This window comes from Magnolia sinica, chromosome 10 (genome assembly GCF_029962835.1).
Source record: "Magnolia sinica isolate HGM2019 chromosome 10, MsV1, whole genome shotgun sequence".
NCBI classification, from domain to species: Eukaryota; Viridiplantae; Streptophyta; class Magnoliopsida; order Magnoliales; family Magnoliaceae; genus Magnolia; species Magnolia sinica.
Window position 1 is genome coordinate 110034 of NC_080582.1, and position 22677 is coordinate 132710.

The window sequence follows — 22677 nt, forward strand, 5'->3', positions numbered from 1 at the left end:
AGCTGGGCTGGACTGGACGGTTTGATTAATCTGGGTCAGAACCAGCCATGAAAATGAGCCAAGTTGCCTGGAAACCCATTTTGGGCAAGAAATCATTTGAAACCGTCCAGCTGGTCTGCACATCTGGATTGGGCATATTGCCAGTTGGACTGCTACTTCAATTCTACAGTTTATTGGTAAAATTCAAAATGGGTAGTGGTGTTCGAGTACCATTTTATTTTTTTATTTTATAGAGCGAACATTACCAACTGTGCCATAGGCAAGCTAGTTGCAGTCATTTCCTATTATTTTATTTGTTTAAACATGTCATGGTTGGACTGGAACAGACCATTGTTTGGATTTGGACCAAACTGCTGACAGAAAGGTCTGGTCTTAGGATTTAAAACATTAGTATTCAGTGTATGACAAGCATATAACTCACTGAATGGTAAATCTTTTTCAATTTTCCCCCTTTTCTAGCATTGTTTGAATGTTTCTGAAATGGATTGATTTTGAGTTATGTACATTAGATAACTTTAAAAGGAGAAAACCTCCATGTATATCTTACACGCTATTCCGGTTCCATTTAATTCATTATATAAGCATGCATTTGACAGGGCTTCAAAATCACCAGGCAGAGTCTGTGGAGGTCCGTTCCAAGTTGGAAAGCTGTGTCAACAAACAATTACCCATCTGCTGGGCATTTCATGTCCAATCAGTAAAGCCTTGGTATCCAACTTGCACAACTCAGCAGAGATTTTGATCGGTTTTCTTATATTGATTAATGCCTGTGATTTTGCAGGGGAAGCATGAGGCATACTAAAGGAAAAAAAAAGAGTTACTTTCTTGCCAGTGAATACTCTACTTTATTGTCTGTACCTTTGACCGCAGGTAAAGCCTTTACCAAGGCAGCTTTTACCGGTGCTTTCCTGACCGCCGGTAAACCATTTAGCGGCGGTTTTGACCACCGGGAGAGACCAGTTTTGTTGTAGTGTCATTCAGATTTTGGAGTCACGTATGATGTTTTCTCAAAAAAGTTCGCACTGAGTTCCGTACGAACCAATGCACAGCTGAGCATTCAGCATATAGAGTCATGCTCACCTGCGCACGTACGCGCCTTTGCACACATGTCATGGGCATCTAATCCGAACAGTCCATGTGATGAGGAATCCCATTAATCCCCAAGGATAGATTTGTCACCCGGCCATAGAAAAGAGAAATGCAAATCAAGGGGGGGAAACCGTTTTCATTTTGCATTGCTTACCAAAGTTTTGGATCAAAGTAAAAATTGGGCCCAAGGGGTTTCATGAGGTGCTGCTTCACGTGAACCGTTTGGATTTTGGATTCACATCATGTATGATGACGAGTTCTCAAAAAAGTTCGCACGAGTTCCGTGCGAACTGGTACGCAGCTGAGCATTTCACATATATAGTCATGCTCACCTGCGCACCTATGCACTTGCGCACCTTTATACACGTGTCATGGGTGTTTAATCTGGTCTACGTGATGCGGAATCCCATGAAACCCCAAGGGAAAATTTTTCGCCTGATGTAAAATTCTGGTGGGCCACTGCAAAGAGAAATGCAAATCAGGGAGGAAACTGTTTTCATTTTTTTTGGCCCACCAAAGTTTTCGATCAAATAAAAATGGCCTCAGGGGGTTTCATGAGTCGTTGCTTCACGAGGACCGTTTAGATTCTGGAGTCACATCACGTATGATGTTTTCTCAAAAAGGTCACACGAGTTCCATGCGAACTAGTGCGCAGCAGGGCATTCGGCAAACTGAGTCATGCTCCCTATGCACGAGCACACCTTTGCACACGTGTCATGGGCGTCTAATCCAAATGGTCCATGTAATGCGGAATCCCATGAATCCCCACGGGAAAAAATTTCACCATTATCTAAAATTCTGGTGAGCCATATCAAAGAGAAATACAAATCAAGAGAGGAAACTATTTTCATTTTTCATGGCCCGCCAAAGTTTTCGATCAAAGTAAAAATTGGGGCCAGGTGGTTTCATGAGGTGCTACTTCACATGGACTGTTCAAATTTTGGAGTCACATCACATATGATAAGTTTCTAAAAAAGCTCGCACGAGTTTCGTGCGAACTTGTGCGTAGCTAAGCATTCGACATATAGAGTCGTGCTCACCTGCACACCTTTGCACATGTGTCGTGGGCGTCTAATCCTTATGGTCTATGTGATGCAGAATCCTATGAAACCCCAAGGGAAAGATTTTCACCCTAATCTAAAATTTTGGTGGGCCATAGCAAAGAGAAATGCAAACAAGGGAGGAAATTGTTCTCATTTTTCATGGCCCACCAAAGTTTTGGATCAAAGTAAAAAATTGGGCCCAGGGGGTTTCATGAGGTGTTGCTTCACGTGGACCATTCAGATTTTGAGGTTGCATCACCTATGATGAGTTCTCAAAAAAGTTCGCACGAGTTCTGTTCGAACTGGTGCGCAGCTGAGAATTCGGCATATAGAGTCATGCTCACCTGCCCACCTACGCACATGCGCACCTTTGCACATGCGTCATGGGCGTCTAATCCGAATGGTTCATGTGATGCGGAATCCCATGAAAACCCATGGGAAAACCCATAGCAAAGAGAAATGCAAATCAAGGGAGGAAATTGTTTTCATTTTTCATGACCCACCAATGTTTTGGATCGAAGTAAATATTGCGCCCTGGGGGTTTCAAGAGGTGTTGCTTCACGTGGACCGATCAAATTGTGGAGTCACATCACGCATGATTTCTCAAAAATGTTCACATAAGTTCCGTGCGAACCGGCACACAGCTGAGCATTCGGCATAGAGTCATGCTCACCTACGCACTTGCGCCCCTTTGTACACATGTCATGGGCGTCTAATCTTAACGGTCCATATTATGCGGAATCCCATGAAACCCTAAGGGAAAAAATTTCACCCTGATCTAAAATTCTAATGGGCCATAGCAAAGAGAATGCAAATTAGGGGGGGAAATTGTTTTCATTTTTCATGGCCCACCAAAGTTTTGGATCAAAGTAAAAATTGGGCCCAAGGGGTTTTATGAGTCACTTCTTCACGAGGACCGTTTAGATTCTGGAGTCACATCACGTATGATGTTTTCTCAAAAAAGTTTGCACGAGTTCCGTCCAAACTAGTGCACAGCTGAGCATTCGACATATTGAGTCATGTTCACCTACGCACGAGTGCACCTTTGCACACATGTCATGGGCGTCTAATCTGAATGGACCATGTGATGCGAATCCCATGAATCCCCAAGGGATAATTTTTCACCCTGATCTAAAATTCTAATGGTCCATAGCAAAGAGAAATGCAAATCAAGGGAGGAAACTGTTTTCATTTTTCATGGCCCACGAAAGTTTTGAATCAAAGTAAAAATTGGGCCCAGGGGATTTTATGAGTCACTACTTCATGAGAACCGTTCAAATTCTAGAGTCACATCACGTATGATGTTTTCTAAAAAAAGATTGCCCGACTTCTGTGCGAACTAGTGCACCTTCGCACACGTGTCGTGGGCGTCTAATCCTTACAGTCCATGTGATATGGAATCATAAAACCCTAAGGGAAAACTTTTCACCCTGATATAAAACTTTGATGGTCCATAGCAAAGAGAAATGCAAATCAAGGGAGGAAACCGTTTTCATTTTTCATGGCCAACTAAAGTTTTGGATTAAAGTAAAAATCGGGCCCAGGGGGTTTCATGAGGTGATGCTTCATGTGGACTATTCATATTCTGGAGTCACATCACGTATGATGTTTTCTCAAAAAGTTCATCCGAGCTTCGTGCGAACTGGTGCACATCTGAGCATTCGGCATATAGAGTCATGTCACATGCTCACCTACGCACATGTGCACCTTTACACACTACATGGGCGTCTAATCTGAACGGTCCATGTAATGCGGAATCCCATGAAAACCCATGGAAAAAATTTTCACCCTGATATAAAATTATGGTGGGTTATAGCAAAGTGAAATGCAAATCAAGAGAGGAAACTGATTTTCATTTTTAATAGCCCACCAATGTTTTGGATCTAAGTAAAAATTGGGCCCTAGGGGTTTCATGAGGTGTTGCTTCATGTGGACTATTCAGATTGTGGAATCATATCACGTATACTGAGTTCTCAAAATTGTTCATACGAGTTCCGTGCGAACTGGTGCGCAACCGAGCATTCGGCATATAGAGTCATGTTCACTTGCACACCTACGCATGTGCGCACCTTTGCACATGTGTCATGGGCGTCTAAACCGAATCATCCATGTGATGCAGAATCCCATGAAACCCCAAGGTAAAAATTTCCACCCTGATCTAAAATTCGTGTGGACCATAGCAAAGAGAAATGCAAATCGAGGAAACAATTTTCATTTTTCGAAATGCAAATCAAAATGCCCACCATAGTTTTGAATCAAAGTAAAAATTGAGCCCAGCATATGATGAGTTCTCAAAAAATTTTGCTTAAGTTCCGTTCGAAATGGTGTGAAGCTGAGCATTCGACATATATAGTCATCCTCACTTGCGCATGTATGCACCTTTGCACGTGTCATGGGCGTTTAATCTAAACGATCCATGTGATGAGGAATCCCATGAAACAATAAGGGAAAAAATTTCACCCTGATATAAATTTCTAGTGGGCCATAGCAAAGAGAAATGCAAATCAAGGGATGAAACTGTGTACAATTTTCATGGCCCACCAGAGTTTCGGACCGAAGTAAAAATTAGGCCTAGGGGGTTTCACGAGGTGTTGCTTCACATGGACCGTTCAGATTTTGGAGTCACATCACGTATGATGAGTTCTCAAAAAAGTTCGCACGTGCGAACTCGTGTGCGGCTGAGCATTTGGCATATAGAGTCATGCTCACCTATGCACCTGCGCACCTTTGCACACGTCATGGGCGTCTAATTCGAACGTTTCATGTGATGTCGAATCCCATTAAACCCTAAGGTAAAAATTTCCACCATGATCTAAAAGTTTGGTGAGCAATAGCAAAGAGAAATGCAAATCACGGGAGGAAAGTGTTTTCATTTTTCATGGCCCACCAAAGTTTTGGATCAAAGTAAAATTGAGCCCAAGGAGTTTCATGAGATGCTGCTTCACGAGGACCATTCTGAATCTAGTGTGCAGCTGAGCATTTGGCATATAGAGTCATGCTCACCTACTCACCTACGCACCTGCGCACCTTTGCATAGGTGTCATGGGCATCTAATTCGAACGTTCCATGTGATGCGGAATCCCATTAAACCCCAAAGTAAAAAATTTCAGCCTGATCTAAAAGTCAAGTGAGCAATAGCAAAGAGAAATGCAAATCATGGGAGGAAAGTGTTTTCATTTTTCATGGCCCACCAAAGTTTTGGATCAAAGTAAAAAATTGGGGTCAGGGAGTTTCATGACATGCTGCTTCATAAAGACCGTTCTGAATCTGGAGTCACATCACGTATGATGAGTTCTCAAAAAAGTTCACACGAGTTACGTGTGAACTAGTGCGCAACTAAGCATTCGGCATATAGTGTCATGCTCACCTATGCACCTTTGCACACATGTTGTGGGCGTCTAATCCTTACTGTCCATGTGATGCAGAAGCTTATGAAACCCCAAGGGAAAGAATTTCACCCTGATCTAAAATTCTAGTGGGCCATAGCAAAGAGAAATGCAAAACAAGGGAGGAAACTGTTTTCATTTTTCATAGCCCACCAAAGTTTTGGACCAAAGTAAAAAATTGCGACCAGGGGGTTTCATGAGGTGTTGCTTCACGTGGACCGTTTAGATTTTGAGGTTACATCACATATGATAAGTTCTCAAAAAAGTTCACAGGAGTTCTGTTAGAAATGGTGCGCAGTTGAGAATTCGACGTATAGAGTCATGCTCACCTGCATACCTTTGCACACGTGTCATGGGCATCTAATCCGAATGGTTCATGTGATGCGGAATCCCATGAAAACCCATGGGAAAACTTTTCACCCTAGTATAAAATTTTGGTGGGCTATAGCAAAGAGATGCAAATCAAGGGAGGAAACTGTTTTCATTTTTCATGGCCCACCAAAGTTTTGGATCAAAGTAAAAATTGGGCTATTAGGGTTTCACAAGGTGTTGCTTCACGTGAACCATTCAGATTTTGGAGTCACATCACGTATGATGAGTTCTCAAAAATATTCGCACGTGTTCTGTGGGTGTGTAGGTGAGCATGACTCTATATGCTGAATGCTCAGCTGCACAACAGTTCACACATGCGAACTTTTTTTAGAACTCATCATACGTGATGTGACTCTAAAAATCTAAATGGTCCACGTGAAGCAAAACCTCATGAAACTCCCTGGGCCTAATTTTTATTTTGATCCAAAACTTTGGTGGGCCATGAAAAATGAAAACACCTTCGTTCCTTCGCTATAGCCCACTAGAATTTTATATCAGGGTGAAAATTTTTGCCTTAGGGTTTCATGGGTTTCCGCATCACATGGATATTTCGGATTAGATGCCAATGACACGTCTACAAAGGTGAGCACATGCATATGTGAGCATGACTATATATGCCAAATGCTCTATGCGCATCAGTTCGCACGAAACTCGTGTGAACTTTTTTTAGAGCAATACGTGATGGACTCCAAAATCTTAGTTCACCTTACGAAACCCCCTTGAACTGATTTTTACTTTGATCCAAAACTTTGGTAGGCAGTGAAAAATGAAAACAGTTTCCTCCCTTGATTTGCATTTCTATTTGCTATGGCCCACCAAAATTTTAAATCAAGGTGAAAATTTTTCCCTTAATTTGCATTTCTAACATGTGCAAAGGTGCGCCAGTGTGTTAAGCATGACTATATATGTCGAATACGCACCAGTTCGCACGTGCGAACTCTTTTGAGTAGTCACCCCTTCTCTAATAAACGTTGCATAGGTACTAAATATTTCAAAGAGCATTTTGTCGATAATGATGAAGTCACAAAATAGCATTAGGCAGTTAGCTGTCGCAAAAATGGAAGGACAGATCCCATTCGTCACTAATAATCGGTGGTCTATTGGCACGGGTATCGTCCGTCGCAGTTTACTGTCGCATAAATGAAATGACGGATCTCATCCGTCACTAATAAACGACGGTTGTCTTTAATTTAGCGATTGTTATAGCCAGTCGCTAATAAATGACAGTGGTCAAAACCTGAGTATGGTCCGTCGCTAATAAACGACGGTGGTCTAAAGTTTGGCGACGGCTATGGTGCATCGCTAGTCAATGTAGACTATTAGGACGGTCTTAGTCCGTCAAAAAAATGAAACAACGATCGCATTGATTGCTAATAAACGACAGCTGTCGATAGTTTGTCGACGGTTATGGTCCGTCCCTAATAAACCGGTGGTCTAAATTTTGGCAACTAGGCAATTTGCTGTCACAAAAATGACGATGGACCGAATGCGTCACTAAATCCTATGACTCATAACTCCGTCATTATATGTCAGATTGGGTCGATTTCAGGTTCATTAAAAAGGTGAGTCAGTGTTCTTTCAATCCCCACTAGAATCGTCACATTTCAAGATTGTTTGGGCCTTCAAAAGTGGTGTGAGAGTAAATGGTCTGAAATTTTTTCGACATCCCCTCCTCCCAAGAAACCCTCATAACTCCCTCATTGGAGGTCAGATTTGGATGATTTTTAATTCATTGCAAAGCTAACTTGACAAGCTTTCAAATGAAAAAAGAATCACCTGATTCGGTGACCGTTTGATATCCAAAAAGTACAGTAGAAGTCCTCAATCATTATTTTCCAATCTCGATCGTTAATCTTTCAAAATCACGTGTTGCGAATAAAATGCCCATAACTCCCTCGTTATATGTCAGATTGGGTTGATTTTACGTTCATTGGAAAGGTGAGTTAGTTATCTTTCAATCCCCACTAGAATTGTCGCATTCCGAGACCGTTCGGGCCTCCAAAAGTGGGGTGAGAGTAAATGGTCTAGAATTTTTCCGACATTCCCTGCTCACACAAAAATGCTCATAACTCCCTCATTGGAAGTCGGATATGGACGATTTTTAACTCGTTGAAAAGGTAACTTAACAATATTTCAAATAAAAAAAGAATCGCCTGATTTGGAGACCATTTGATATCCGAAAAGCACGGTAGAAGTCCTCGATCGTCATTTTCCAATCTCGATCGTTAATCTTTTGAAATCATGTGACACGAATAAAATGCCCATAACTCCCTCGTTATATGTCGAATTGGGTCAATTTTAGGTTCATTGGAAAGGTGAGGCTGTACTCTTTCAATCTTCACTAGAATCGTCGCATTCTGAGACCGTTTGGGCTTCTAAAAGTGGGGTGAGAGTAAATGGTCTAGAACTTTTCTGACATCCCCTCCTCCCATGAAAATTCTCAAAACTCCCTCATTGGAGTAAGCAATCCAATTTCAGGCGCATTGGCTACAGATTAAAGCTGTAGCTAAAAACTGTAGCCAAGGGAAACAGATTGGCTACACCCCCTACCACCAGCCATGGATGGTGGTCGGTGCTCTGTGGGCCCCACCATGATGAATGTGTTTCATCTATGCCATCCAACTATTTTCCTACATCAGTTGATAGAATGAGACCAAAACTTAGGTATATAACAGTCTCAAGAGGACCACATTATGGGAAAAAGCGTTGAATAAACTTCAACCATTAAAAACTTTTTAAGGCCCATAAAAGTTTTGGATCAAGCTTATCTTTGTTTTTAACCTTCATCTGGATCTGTATGACCTAATCAACAGATTGGATGTCAAGTAAACAGTACAGCCATCTTTAGGAGGATTTTAATGGTGGATATGCAATCACAGTCCCTATTTTCTATGGTGGGGTCCACTTGAACTTTATTATGGGCTACAAAAGTTTTGTATAAAGCTGATATTTGTTTTTTCACTTCATCTAGATTTATGTAACCTTTTCAACGGGTTGGATGGAAAATAAACATTATGGACACATTATGGTGGGTCCTAATAAGTGTTTAATGGTGGACTGTACAATTACAACCGTTTCCTTTTGCATTGTCCACCTGAGACTATATCTGTTTCATTTTTTTTTTCCAATACTCATCATGTTGTATGTATAAATCACAATAGGCCCCATAAAGTTTACTTAGTATGTAATCTACAAACTTTCCTCAATTGTAATTTATATGAAATTTTGATTTGATCTAACATCTTAACCCTTGAAATGATTTGAGCTTATTACACTGAATACGAGCCAATGCACCTTTTTTTGTCGATTATTACAAATTTGTATACTACTAGGGAGCAAAATGTCGTCTGGATCGAGAAAAGGAGGAGCACGGGACATTGGGTGGAAACATGGACGGCCAGTGGAGGGGAATAAATATGGAGCCATATGCAACTATTTTGGCCAAGTGATACGGAGTGGGGGAGTGTCTAGGCTAAAGGAACATTTGGCAGGGGGATACAAGAATGTGAAAGACTGTCCAAGTGTAACAAGGCCAGTGAGAGAGGAGATGAGAAGAGTGTTAACTGAAGCGAAGTCACGCAAGCTGCAGCAAAGGGATTGGGAGAGGGATATGAGGGAGGAGCTACGAGACACTGGACGGGGCCTAGGTGCTATCGACGAGCACGATGATGACGACGATGAGGGGATCGTGTACCCCGATGACTGTGTTACGGCTCGAGAAAGGAGTGATTTTAGACAAGTGATTCGTGAGTCTCGGGCTTCAGAGTGGGAGGGGGAGCAAAGAAGACGGATTGATGAGAGTAGGTCGTTGTTTGGGACGTCCCGACATGAGGCTGGTGGGAGCAGCAGACGATTTGAGGGAGGCAGCAAGCATGGCCTACAACGCACGCAAAGCGCTCATGTCCCAGATGCACCCATCACAGGTGTTAATAAAAAAAGATTAAAAAATATGTGGAGCAAGGGGCTCAGGGAGAAAGTGGGTGGCGCTATATCTAGGTGGTTCATCTCGAGCCATGTACCAGCAAATGCAGCAGCCAGTCTTCACTTCAAAAATATGATTGAGGAGGTGCAGCATGTCGGGCCCAGCGTGAAGCCTCCCACGCCACAGGAGATTCTTGGCGTCTACCTCGATCGGGAGCACGAGGAGATGCAGGCTTGGGTACGTAGACTCAAGCCGAACTAGAAGCAGTATGGGGTAACAATCATGTGTGATGGGTGGACAGGACCCACGAAATTGTCCATTATCAATTTCATGGTGTACTGTAGAGGACAACCAGTTTTCCTCAAATCCATTGATGCATCGACCAGAATAAAAGATCACGAATACATATATGCTCTCCTGAAAGGAGTGATTAGAGATGTCGAGTCCCAGAATGTTGTCCAAGTTGTGACGGACAATGGCAGTACGTTCGTTAAGGCGGGGAAGAAATTGATGCAGATGTTCAATCTCTATTGGACCCCGTGTGCGGCACACTGCATTGATTTAATGCTCGAGGAGATTGGCCAAAGGGATTCTGTCAGGAAAACGATCCAGGATGCGAGGAAAGTGACAAACTTTATATACAATCACTCATGGTTGTTGGCTGCAATACGTGAGTATTGTGAAGGGGACATCGTTAGACCAGGCGCGACATGATTTGCCATGAACTTCATTGCACTTAACAGCTTATACAGGTACCGCATGGGTCTCAGAAATTTGTTCAAATCCGAGAGATACATGGAGTGGAATCAGAAGAAGACTGAGGGTGTAAAGACATGTTCAAATATAGTGCTTTCCGATGCCTTCTGGGATAAAGTTCATAACGTTGTTTTCTTCCTGTATCCGATGTACAAGGTCCTACGAGCCGTAGATAATGAGATGTGGCCTTCGATGGGGTCAATGTATGAGCTTATGAGAATTATGAGACAGGGGATAATGACTACAATCCCCACTTCGTATCAGTGGGTGATCGATATCATCGATCGTCGATGGACTGGGACTCTCGAGCATCCACTCCACCAAGCTGGTAAATTTGTTAATACAATTGAGTACTTTAAGCATCACTTCTGTTTACATGTTAATACAACTGAGTAACTAATATTTTGGTTTCAGTATACTACCTGAATCCCAAATTTCATTATAAACGTCGGCTCCATGAGAATAAAGATTTGACGATGGCCGTCCACGAGGCGTTCGAACGATTGTTCCCAGAATCAACAACGCAAGCAGATTTCGGTAACCAAGTAATGCAATAAAATTTCTTCCTTATAGCCTCTAGAAATATGGGTGATTAAAAATAATGACATGTGAATCCGTGTTTACAGTTGCTGCGGTTTAGGGATGCGAGGGGTACGTTCTCATCCGCACTAGCAAAAGCATTGACTGAAACGATGATATCATGTGAGTATGGTAACATAATTAGGTAATTGCATTTTTTATTTAAACTTCAAACTAAAACAAGCTCCTCATGGATATATAAGTGAGTGGTGGGCGATGTATGGAGTCGACACGCCCGTACTGCAGTTATTGGCAGTCTGAGTTCTCGCACAGACTGTATCCTCATCACCGTGTGAGAGAAACTGGAGCATATGGTCACTCATACACACCAGCAAGAGGAACAAACTAGCATATGAGAAGCTACAAAAGCTCGTTTCCTGTTATTACAATATAAAGTTAAGAGAGAGGCAGTTGCGAGTTGACCGAGACATGAAGGAAAATCAAGACCCGTTAGACCTGTTGTCTATAGGTAACATGGCACAGATGGGTGATGATGATAAGGACCCACTTTATGAGTGGGTCAAATCAGCTGATTTAGATGATGCGGAGGGAGGCCCTGCTCCACAGGTAGCCGAGGGAGCAGCAGCTCTGGGTATCGATGTCGATCAGGTAGTAAAGGAACAGAAGGCGGATACAGACTCCTTTGATCCTTTGGTGAGGAGTTCGGCATGTTCCAATCAGGGTGAGGAAGCATCTTCACGGCCCCCTCCTCATCATCAAGTTGTAGTGAGTAATGATGATGATGAGACTCAACCCCCACTTGACACTGGTCCTGGGGACGATGACGACGATGATGATGGTGATGAAGGAGGGGACGGAGGCACCGACACTAGTATAGGTGGTACTAGTAGTGGTGGGGGATACACGACGGCTCAGAGCCAACGATCCGTTGGTCAGTTCACTGAGGAGCAGAGCTTTGACCATGCCACTCAGGACGGGGATCATGGATCTCGTCCACCATCCAGGGCGAGAGCATCAGAGCCCAGATATATATTCGAGCGTCGTTCGAAGAAGAAAGCCGGACGCGCCGCGGCTGATGCTCTCACACGCAACTTGTCATCTATGGACATAAGTTCAGATCAGGGGAGCTCCGCCTCTGTCCCACCTTATGCTTATGGGAGATATCACGGGTATGACCATGACAGCTCTGATATTCAGTCACGCTCATCTACCCATGGGTACAGGCAGCCGGAAGATAATTCTTCGAGTCATGACCCTTTGACAGGAGGATATTCGGGGTACCCATATGACTGGCAGCAATACTATCAAGGAGTCGGGGTTGGACTTGATCTGTTCCCTCAGTACCCTGCTCAGGAAATGCCATCGATGTATGTCAGGCAATTCTCACGTTTAGGTGTTCTTGTACAGTTTGCGGAGGATGACTATCAGAGGTACATAAGAGAGTTCCTCAATTAGTACGAGCAGAGAATGACCTGGGAACAGTACTGCCAATATGTTGGGCAGCAGTACTACTCTCAACTGCCACGGGATCCGGACAATGATTACAAGTCACCTCGTCACTCTATGTGGGGATGAAACATGGCCAGAAATGTGTATTTTTTTCAATTCATTTACTTTTGCATGTCTTAATTGTTGTAAACTTGCATTTGTATTATACAAACTAATTTTGGTTACTATTTGAGTGATTTCTTACGACAACGCATACTTTTTGGCCCCCATTAAATGGAAACTTCTAATTTAATGCATTCTTTTTGCAAAATTTTCATTCCTGAATATGTAAATATATGTATTTAGGCATGTCCTAAAGTTTCACTGAAAAATTCCACAATTTCCCCCATATTTCCCCCTTTTTCCCTGCATTTCCAGTTATCAGCGATAACGATATTATATCTTTATCTCCGGCCAACGAAACTTGTAGCGATACCAACAACTCAAACACTGGTGGTGGCTGAGTTTTTATGGGGTGAGGAATAGGGGATGGCAAGGGTTTGGTATCATAATGAAAAAAAGTAATGACAAAAAAAGGACCTTTCAAAAAAACAAAAAAAGGAGAACAGGAAAAATAGAGATTTATGCAGATAATGTACTATTACATGCTGAATCTATAATAATAACACTTATCATTTCATCCTGAATCTACACTTAATGTATGTGTTAAAATGACCCACATGATCCTAACCAGCGTAGCAACATACTGTGTACCCGTTACCATGCCACGTACCAAAGTGACCCATGATTCAGGTAACCTTGGGAGAACCCTACCACCTTACAAGCACAAGACTAGTGATATAGATTTCCCTTTTTCGGTTTCTTCTACCAAGAACCCATGAATGCAAGAGCTGCAAAAAAATTTCCCAAGCACGGTAAGTTACACGTTCGAGGTGCCTTATTTAGGCTTACTAACATGACCTAAAAGCCTGATGACACGTGACATGTCCCAAACACCCTTAACCTGTAACTGAGGGCATGCTGCTCATTTTACATTACAAACACAACAACAAATGAACTAAAAGTAAAATGAAATCCTTTCTTCAAATGATCAAGTGTGGTGCCAATCTAGATCTCTTTTTATTCCAATGTGAGGGCCTGATTGCATTCTTGCTTTCCTTTGCTGTGTTATATGGTATTTGGAGAGAACACGACGGACCTAGATGTCTAATATTAGTCCTATTGCGGTGTTCATGAAAAAACTTTGCGTGAAATGGTGATGCAGGACGGATGGCCTAACCTAGAATGATGCAATGATATCATAAACGGATTAACTAGAACAATTTAAAGAACAAAATAATGCTAATCTATCACAAGTTTTTTTTTTTTTTTTATAAAAAATCAGCAATGTTAACACGCTTGAATTCAAGCCATATGATAGTCCCGCAATGTAGATCCAATACAATACCAAATAATCAGGATCTATGGAAGCTAGAACTTCCATCTAGCATAGGGATTGATCTAATTCGAAAGGGAATATCTTGGTTTTGTTAAAAGGGTTTAGGATTTGGGGATTTGCGAATTAGGTTTGTGGAAAATAGGGTTTTGAGAACTAGGGTTTGAGACTTGGGGTTTTGGGAAATTATGGTTGGGATGTGGGTTTTTTAAGGGATTAGGGTTTTGGGAAATCTAGGTTCTAGGATTGGAATTGAGGGTTTTAAGCTTGTTGAAAAGAGAGAAAACCATAAAAGATAATTAGGGAATCGCTCCCTGTGGCTTCGCACCACCAATCCAATCACATGATGAAATTTTGCTCAATCTCAAAGCAAAAGGAGACTCTTTCATTCATTATGCATTATAGCTAGGTTGGGGACGTCCAACCTTTTATAGTCTCAGAAGAGAACTTTTACAAAAAGGCACTGTCAGATAAGATTCTCAACATAAAAAACGCTAATGAAGTAAAAGTTGTTCCTAACTCCCAAATCTTAACACAAATATAAGTTACACCAAAAATAACAAAACATATAAACAAACTAAACAACTAAACTATTTCGTGGCCTATGGGGTCCACAATCAAGATGTACAATGATGAAGATCCATCGGCTCGATCATCATGTCTACTTGATCCAACGGTTCGATGGGTCTATCAAGCTCCTATATGCAACCCATGTGTGTCTTCCCAATGTGGGGTCCTCAAAGATGCACGAACATGCACATGGGCCTTCAACATGGCTAGGAATATGATTTGGGCCAAGTGGGCCCCATGTTGTGGTTGTTTAGTAATAAGGAGACTGGCTCAACTCTCGTCTTTTGGTATGTTGCTTGGATGTCCTCATAAAAAATGGTGGACACTCAAATTAAAAGACTTTGTGATATAGCACTAGTGGATTTGAAAAGGGATTGGATAGTGACTATCAATGATTGTGGGAGCAACTCTCGCCCATTATTTGGGAGTGTGGAAGTTTAATATCATTGGTACTTCTGGAGAAAATCTAGTTGGTGGTGGTCTTGCAGGAGTTACTAAGGACCATTGTCATCACCATTGTGGCCTTCTCTTTACAATTTGGGGTTGGCTTTTAAATGTTAGATTGGTAAAAGTTTAATTATTGGCTGCCCGCTAGACACCAATCTCTTTTACCAAGGCTCTTGGAGAAGTTACCATAAAGATAAAATAAGATTGTTTTCCTCTTCTTCTTTTTTTCTTTTTTTTTTTTCCTTTTACCTAAGGCCAATAAGAGTGGTTCACTCTAATGAAGCGGAAACTAGGTCCATTTTGGTTGATTGAGGCTCTTCAAGGAATCGTTCTCATCCCTCGTTATAGTGGTAGATTTATTTATTTATTTATTATTATTTTTTTGAGGACATAGGGTGTCCCCACCTCTTTTTTGAAGTGAGACTAATCCCTGCGGATACACGCAATTACCCACAACCACATGTATCGGGTAAAGCCAAGGAGGGGAATCGAACCCTCACCTATAGGGAGCAAACCTACGGTGAAGACATTCATCCAAACCTCGTTGGGTAGATGACTCTTATAATGTTGTATCTTGGGATCTAGGAGCAACAAAGAACCTTGGAGATCCACATTTTCTTAATGAAATTAAAGAGCTGCTCCCGTACCCGTAATGCCATGTCTTAGGATCAGGTAGGAGCATGGAGCCTTGGATATTCATGTCATTTATTAACGAAATTAAGTTGTCCTTGTTAGAGGTCTCCTTTTTGTGCATTTTGAGAAAGGAAATGAATTAGGAGATTCTTTTTCGAGGGCTCGATGGGGATCTTCTTTTTATTATTTTATCTTATACACTATCTTGATGGATATAATACTTTGGTTTTGAACAAAGCTTGTTATTGATAAAAAGAGCAACAAAAGAATTTTCAAAGATGATGCAAAAACGCCTACTGATGTTTGAGATCGAGTTAGCTACTATCAATTGGAATGCAATCTCAACTCTCAAGGAGTGAAAGTCATTTCCCGGATATGACTAAGCAGTGTTTTTGGTGCCACTGATATTATCAATAATATCAGCGATATTATCGGTATTGTTGGGTCAATGATACAGATATAAAATTTGCAAGATATCATTGAAAATATTGCTGATATTATCGCATGTATTGAAGATCTCACGAGATATCAGCGGCATCCCTTTAAAGAAGATATACTTAGTCGATATCATGCAATATTATCATTATCATATCATTAATACTTGCAAAATTTCATAAAAGAAAAAGAAAAATTAAACAAAAAAAAAAAACAAATGAACTAATATCTTTGAAATATTTTTTTGGGGATCTTTCCTAGGGATGTTTTAAATTAGTGCATTATATGTGCTGAATTATTGCATTACTTCTTAAAATTAATGTTTTAAAATGATATATGTTTTGTTTAGTTTAGTCTGTCTTTTTAAAGTTTCTTCTTCTCTTTTTGTTTGTTTTTTGATTGGGTCTGTTTTGTTTCCTTTCTCTTTAATAAATTCTCATCTTTTAGAAAAAGAAAAAAATAAATTCATATTTATCAATTAAATTTTTTTCTTCGGAAACTCATAATATGAGCCCTCATACAAAAAGAGCCTATTATGTATGGTTGTTTTTTTGTAGTATTTTAAGTCCCAAGTGTGTGAACATGCGTCTTTTACCGTGTCTAAAGTTTCACTAAAGAATTCCACCTTTTTCTCAATGCTTCCCTCGTGCAATAACATTTTACCTGGTATTTCTTTTGATATTATTGACGATATCGATACGTGTTTCCATATCCAAAGTCATCGATACGTGTAACAATACTGATACTTTGAACACTGTGACTAAGGAGTCACTCTCGCCAAGGCAAGTCTTTCAATCCTGCTCATCTATTTTTTGTCTCCAAAATGTGGACTTAATGACGGATTGAATTGAAAAACTTCGCAGAGATTTCCTTTTGAAAGGGAAGGGATGAGGTAAATTTTACCTCATGAATTTTGATTGATATATGGTGATGAAAGATGGTAGTCTTGACATGGATATCACAAAAAGCAACAACTTTTTTGGGGAAGTGGCTTTGGATATTTGATGTGGTGGAGGTGTTTATGGTGTAAGGTAATTTTGGAAAAATATGAGGGAATAGAGGGGCTGTGAGTGTGCTTTGGTGGGTAGGAGATAAGGGTCCTAGGCATTAAGAGACATGCTTAATGTGGAGGATTTCTATAAATTTAGATCAGCTAAAGTGTGTGTTATGGGGATTGGATATGCTTTTGCAAGGATACTTTGTTAGGTGATGGATACATGTATAGATTTCATCAAGTTGGTAATGAAAGGAATCCTTGTTAAGGATTGTTATGAGAGGGATCTATCTTAAAACACACACAAAAAAAAAAAAAAAAAAAAAAAAAGATGAGAGAAAAAGAAAGCTGCAAGAAGAAGCTTGGGTTTTTCTCATGAGATTACAATAGTTCTACGAGTTTGCACTGTTTCACGATACACGTGACTTTGGTCAACTAAAGCTCAATCTAATAAATGACTTGGAAGGATATAATAAAACACTGACTTTGGTCAACTAAAGCTTAATCTGATAAATGACTTGTCTTAGAACATGCAAAGAAACTAAGGACAACATCCAACTCAAACACTGATTTATTTTGGACATTAGGGAGGCAGGACAACTGACCTATCTGAACTATTAGGTACATGCTGTGTTTAGTGTTACCCCCAGTGACAGGAAGTTGGCATTATCCTCTGCTTGCAGTTTGACCATCACGGAGTAAAGGATTTCTTCAGTGCGCTGGCAACAGATGAGTCTCTACTGACGCAGCAGAGTTTCCTGATTTGAGACCAACACTGTAGAAAGGGCAATGCACTATCCCGTTCTTACATTGTACATGTCTCTGTGGTCACAGCTCATCAAATCGTGCACTAGCTTATTTCACGGCTTTCGCATTTGGGAGTCTAACATGCATCGAGACAACCATTTTCACATTGCATTGCTTAGTTTGGGAGAACAAATCTATTTTAACAGACATCTATATGCTAAGATCAAAATATAAAAATGTTGGTATCTGAATTACCTCATATCTGATTATGCTATATGGCTTGGTGATCCACAGTTCCTAGCAAGGTTGCCTGGATGGTGGGTTACATTGTACATGGTATGGGAATGGGTGCCCATGATGCTACTTCCTCGATTATGTGGTACGATAGAGGTAGGATCATCTGTGTCACTCTAATGTGTACGTTGGGTATGCTATGTAGTTTTACAGATGAACTCATAATGCATTTATATATGAAATGATGAATGTTATTGATAATTTAGGGCCTTGCATGCCCAATTTTATGTTATAAGTAAATAAATTGAAGTATAAATCTCTACATTGTAAATATAATTTTCCATTGACTTAATCAATAGTAAGAGTATAGAGCCAAAAATAGAGATCCGGATTAATTATGAATAATTAATTACTTAATCACAACTCATCTAATTATTAATAGCCAAAAATAGGCTACTAATGATAACAAAGCATCGTGTGATTAATTAATGAATAAAGCCAAAATGAATACTTAGAAAAAATGAATAAAGGATAGAAATAAACATTTGAGTAGACAAAGTTACATCGTGGTTTTGAGGTTGTCAGTATTTGGCCAACAATGCTTACTTGTAGCACTTGTTTGTTTATATCTGAACTGAGCCTTGTTTGATTTGGCAGTGACCTTATCTATTTTTTTGGGAATTGGGTTTCTGACCCTACTCTCACGATCTCACTTGGATAAACCAGTGGTAAAATCAAGATATTTTGGATTTTGAATTTCATATAAAGAGGTTTAATTTGAGTAAATACTTAACACCATAAGGGCTAAATCTTTTGTATAGGAGAATAAGACAAGCACTTAATCATGACAAGGGTGTGTTAGTGCACCGATTTATGCACCTTGTTTGTCAATCACATGAGTCCATGTGTCAGGGAGTAGTTGAGCCCTCGGAAGCTAAAGAGCGAAGACACAAGGGGACAAGAAGCATCAAGGAGCGAAGAATAAGTAAATGAAGTGCCTTGGTGACCCGTAGATCCCAAAAAATTCTAACCTCTAGATGATCCTAACCTTTATAGGTAAACCTTATTTGATCATCACATAGTCTTAGGAGCCCAATTGGAACATGCTTAGATAGGCTATAGAGGTCCCGAGCTGCTGGAAACCAAACTGCCCAAACTAGCAGACTCATAGGTGTTGTCAATTGACAGATCGATCGATCGGTGGTCTTGATCAATCGATCAATCAATGGACATGGCCAATCGATTGATGGCAGCCCAAATTGTCCAGCAAGCCTTTGGAAAAATACTGGACTTGATTGATCAATCAATAATTGTGGCCGATCGATTGAAGGTGGCCAAAAACGTCCAGCGAGTTATTTAGTTAAATATGTGGATGTTTGATTGATCGAGGAATCCGATCAATTGATCGCAGGCTTGTGTCGATCAATCAAAGGCGTTGTTTTTTGCCCGTTTTTTACATCATTGGAATTTGGTTCCTTTGTAAAGGGCATACGGACCTTGGGCATTTTGATGTGTTTTTGGTGCAATAGAAGCATAGATGATTCCTCACTCTTATCCCTCATCCTAAGCCTTTAAACCAAAGAGATCTAATTCATCTTCCTTGTGATTCATCACTTGAATGAGCATTCCAAGCTCCTTTTGAAGATGAACTTGATCTCCTCTATGTTCTAGAGATTAGAAACTAACCTATAATAAAATCTTCGTCTAAATCCTCTAGAACACCCATATAGGTGAATCTCCTAAGATTTCAAGTATCCCATTAGTTGTAAGAAATTTCATTATCATCGAAGCATCACATGCAAGACGAACGATCGTAGGAGTTGAAGAATCAACATCAATGATCAGGGGAGCACAAGGAGAGCTGATTGAAGTATGGGAAAGTATCGATCATGTAACCCAACCAAGACACTACAAAGGAGGCTTAATCTGACAAGTAAGTTGTCAAGTATGAGTCCATACACTCTTTCCTTATGTAGGATTGAGTGTAAGAGTTGGTGACTCAAACTCGATAGGTTCTTACGTAGAGCCGAATTCACCGGACATGGGTGCGTGTTATAATTCTATAGTTCTGCCAAGCTTCCACACGTGCCGTGGTAGACTCTCTTGTAATCACACCACGCACTTTCAGGGCCCAATCTCTCGAATCAGAGAATGGGCTTTGGTTCCCTTGTATTGTATTGGTTTACTTATGTTCCCTCCTATATGGTATGTGTACAATGTCAGAAGGGGTTGGGGGACTAATTCCCACTGTTTGGCATTTAACATTACACAAAACAACATCTTTAATCATCAACATACTTTTGTTTTGGCAAGGATAATAATTTTTAATTCTCAAGGTGGAAATGCTTTTAAATGATTTTTCTTAGATTTTGTTGTGGAGTCCGGATCCTCTGTTATCAGGTCAACAGAGAATTCCTGATACCCTAATTCTCATTGGTCCACGTCACCACTCACTAAAAAAATTAAAAAAATTAAAAACAGCTTCGGACGCCAAACCATTAGGGTAACATGAATTCCCTGTTGACCTGATAACAGAGGATCCCGACTCTTTGTTGTGGTAGTTTATCTCACCTGCAGTAGTGTTGTTGTGATGGGTAGGTATTTGTAACTCATCCTTAAATATCACTTTCTTTTAGGCGCTGTTTTTAGATGTTTGATTTTGTCTGTCCTTTTTCAACAGTTTGAGAACAACCTTATGTGTTCGATTCAAAAGCGAAGTGGTGGCTTGTGGGGTTGTATATGCAGCAGCTCGTAGGTTCCAAATCCCCCTACCTGAAAACCCACCTTGGTGGAAAGCTTTTGATGCGGAAAAGTCGGGGATCGATGAAGTTTGTAGAGTCCTAGCACACCTGTACAGTCTTCCCAAGGCAAAATACGTTAATGTATGTAAAGATACAGATTCATCCCGTTCGACAAATAAAGCATGGGACTCACAAAGTCAAGCTCCAAAGGAAAGCTCCCTATTTCCAAACATCTAATGCAGAGGAGTTAACGGGTCAGGATGCCTCACCATGTGAATAGTGTTGACGCACTCATTCGATACAAGTGGGATGGCGATACAGACAGTTGATGTGATGGATTCCACTGTGGATGGAGGCTGCTTCAAAATATCACAATTTGAAAATCTTAACCCTTTGGTCATAAATTGATGGTTAAAGAAAAATATCCAACAACATACTTCTCAAGGAAAAAAAAAAAAAAACAACAGTTACGAGAAAATGCTAAAAGATTTGAAGGTCGGATCTTCCATCTCCGAAGATTTGTGGGGCATACTCCATCTTTGGTAGGGCTTATGAGAGATAATTGCAAAAGCAGTTTTTAAATTTTAGTAATAAAAGACTCCCACTGAGGGAAAGTTAAGGCTTAATATGCCCATTCAGCTAACAACCTAGTACTCAATGCCAAGTATGTAAAATAAAAAAAGAAAAGAAAATTACAAAAAAGAGGATGTCAGGGGGACACCACTGAGGAGAGGAAACTTTTTGATATTCCGGCATTGCTTTTACAGCTTTGTTAAGCCCATATGGTGTGCATGGCAGCCTGTCTGCACGTCAATCATGTGGTGAACTGGCATGCATGTGTGATCCAAAACCTATGTGATGGCTAAATAAACTTAGGTTCTTCTAGGCCAATCCTTTATTTCCCTGTTACATGAGTGGAATTGCCTGATTTTTGGTCAGATGAATCTAATGGTGGGAGCTACAAGATGAACGGCTTGGATGTAACACGTATGCGACGTCAGCATATTGTGCAGATGCATCTATGATACACATGTGGGTGCAGTGACCTTTTTGCCCTTGAAAGCCAAGTGGAGTTATATGATACTTTGGCGGGGTTGTGACAGATGATATATGGGCACTCGCATTTGTAAACATGGCACATAGTAACTGAAATTAAACTGCCCAAATATTGGAACTCAATGTCGATATGTTATAAACCTACAATAAAATTAGTTGGATGATTGTAGTCTCTGATATATGAAAATTGTGGTTGTTGATTTTGTATGGTTGATTGTTTTTTATGCTAACTGTCCAATTGATGCTCAGTCGAAGATTTAAGTGATTATTTCAATATAGTTGTTATTTTATAAACCATCAAGAGTGGGCCCACTATCTAGACGGTTTAAGTTGAGTTACACGTTCGCCACATTTATGAGTTTTAAGTGCCTGTGCATCATCCATCACACGACACTGGAGTGTCAAAGGTTTTCTCTAAAATGTCACAGCATGAATAGTATAGTCCTTGTTAGTCACCAAAAAAGTTTGCTGACTCATGGAATTTTGTACTCATGGAGCTCTATTTTGATGATCCAAACCATTGGTCCAATGGGATATGTGGCTGAGGGGGGTGCCTTTCAAGAATGACAGATTTTAACCTCTGGATTAGTGGCACAAAGGGAAAGTGAATATATAAATATAAAGCAATGGTTCTTGTCTCTCCACCATATCATCCTCCTTTATTGTAGGGTATGCGAGCAATAAGTAACGGTCAATAGCCTTTTTGGCTGTCAACCAAAATTATAGGGTTAAGAACGTGGTTTCCTCTGCTTACAATATCAATGATCTGTAGCATCCAATAATTCCTCTTTAATGCATTAAATACCTCTCTTGTGAAATTACCTGTGG

General features: G+C 40.5%; 1 protein-coding gene across 1 annotated transcript; it reads left to right on the forward strand.

The window, feature by feature from the left end:
* The first annotated feature begins 10532 nt into the window (after window positions 1–10532).
* Window positions 10533–11296, forward strand: LOC131257592 (uncharacterized). The gene is made up of 3 exons (XM_058258374.1): window positions 10533–10896; window positions 10983–11113; window positions 11195–11296. Exons 1-3 carry the CDS (start codon window positions 10533–10535, stop codon window positions 11294–11296), a joined length of 597 nt encoding a protein of 198 aa, XP_058114357.1.
* Window positions 11297–22677: the final 11381 nt, after the last annotated feature.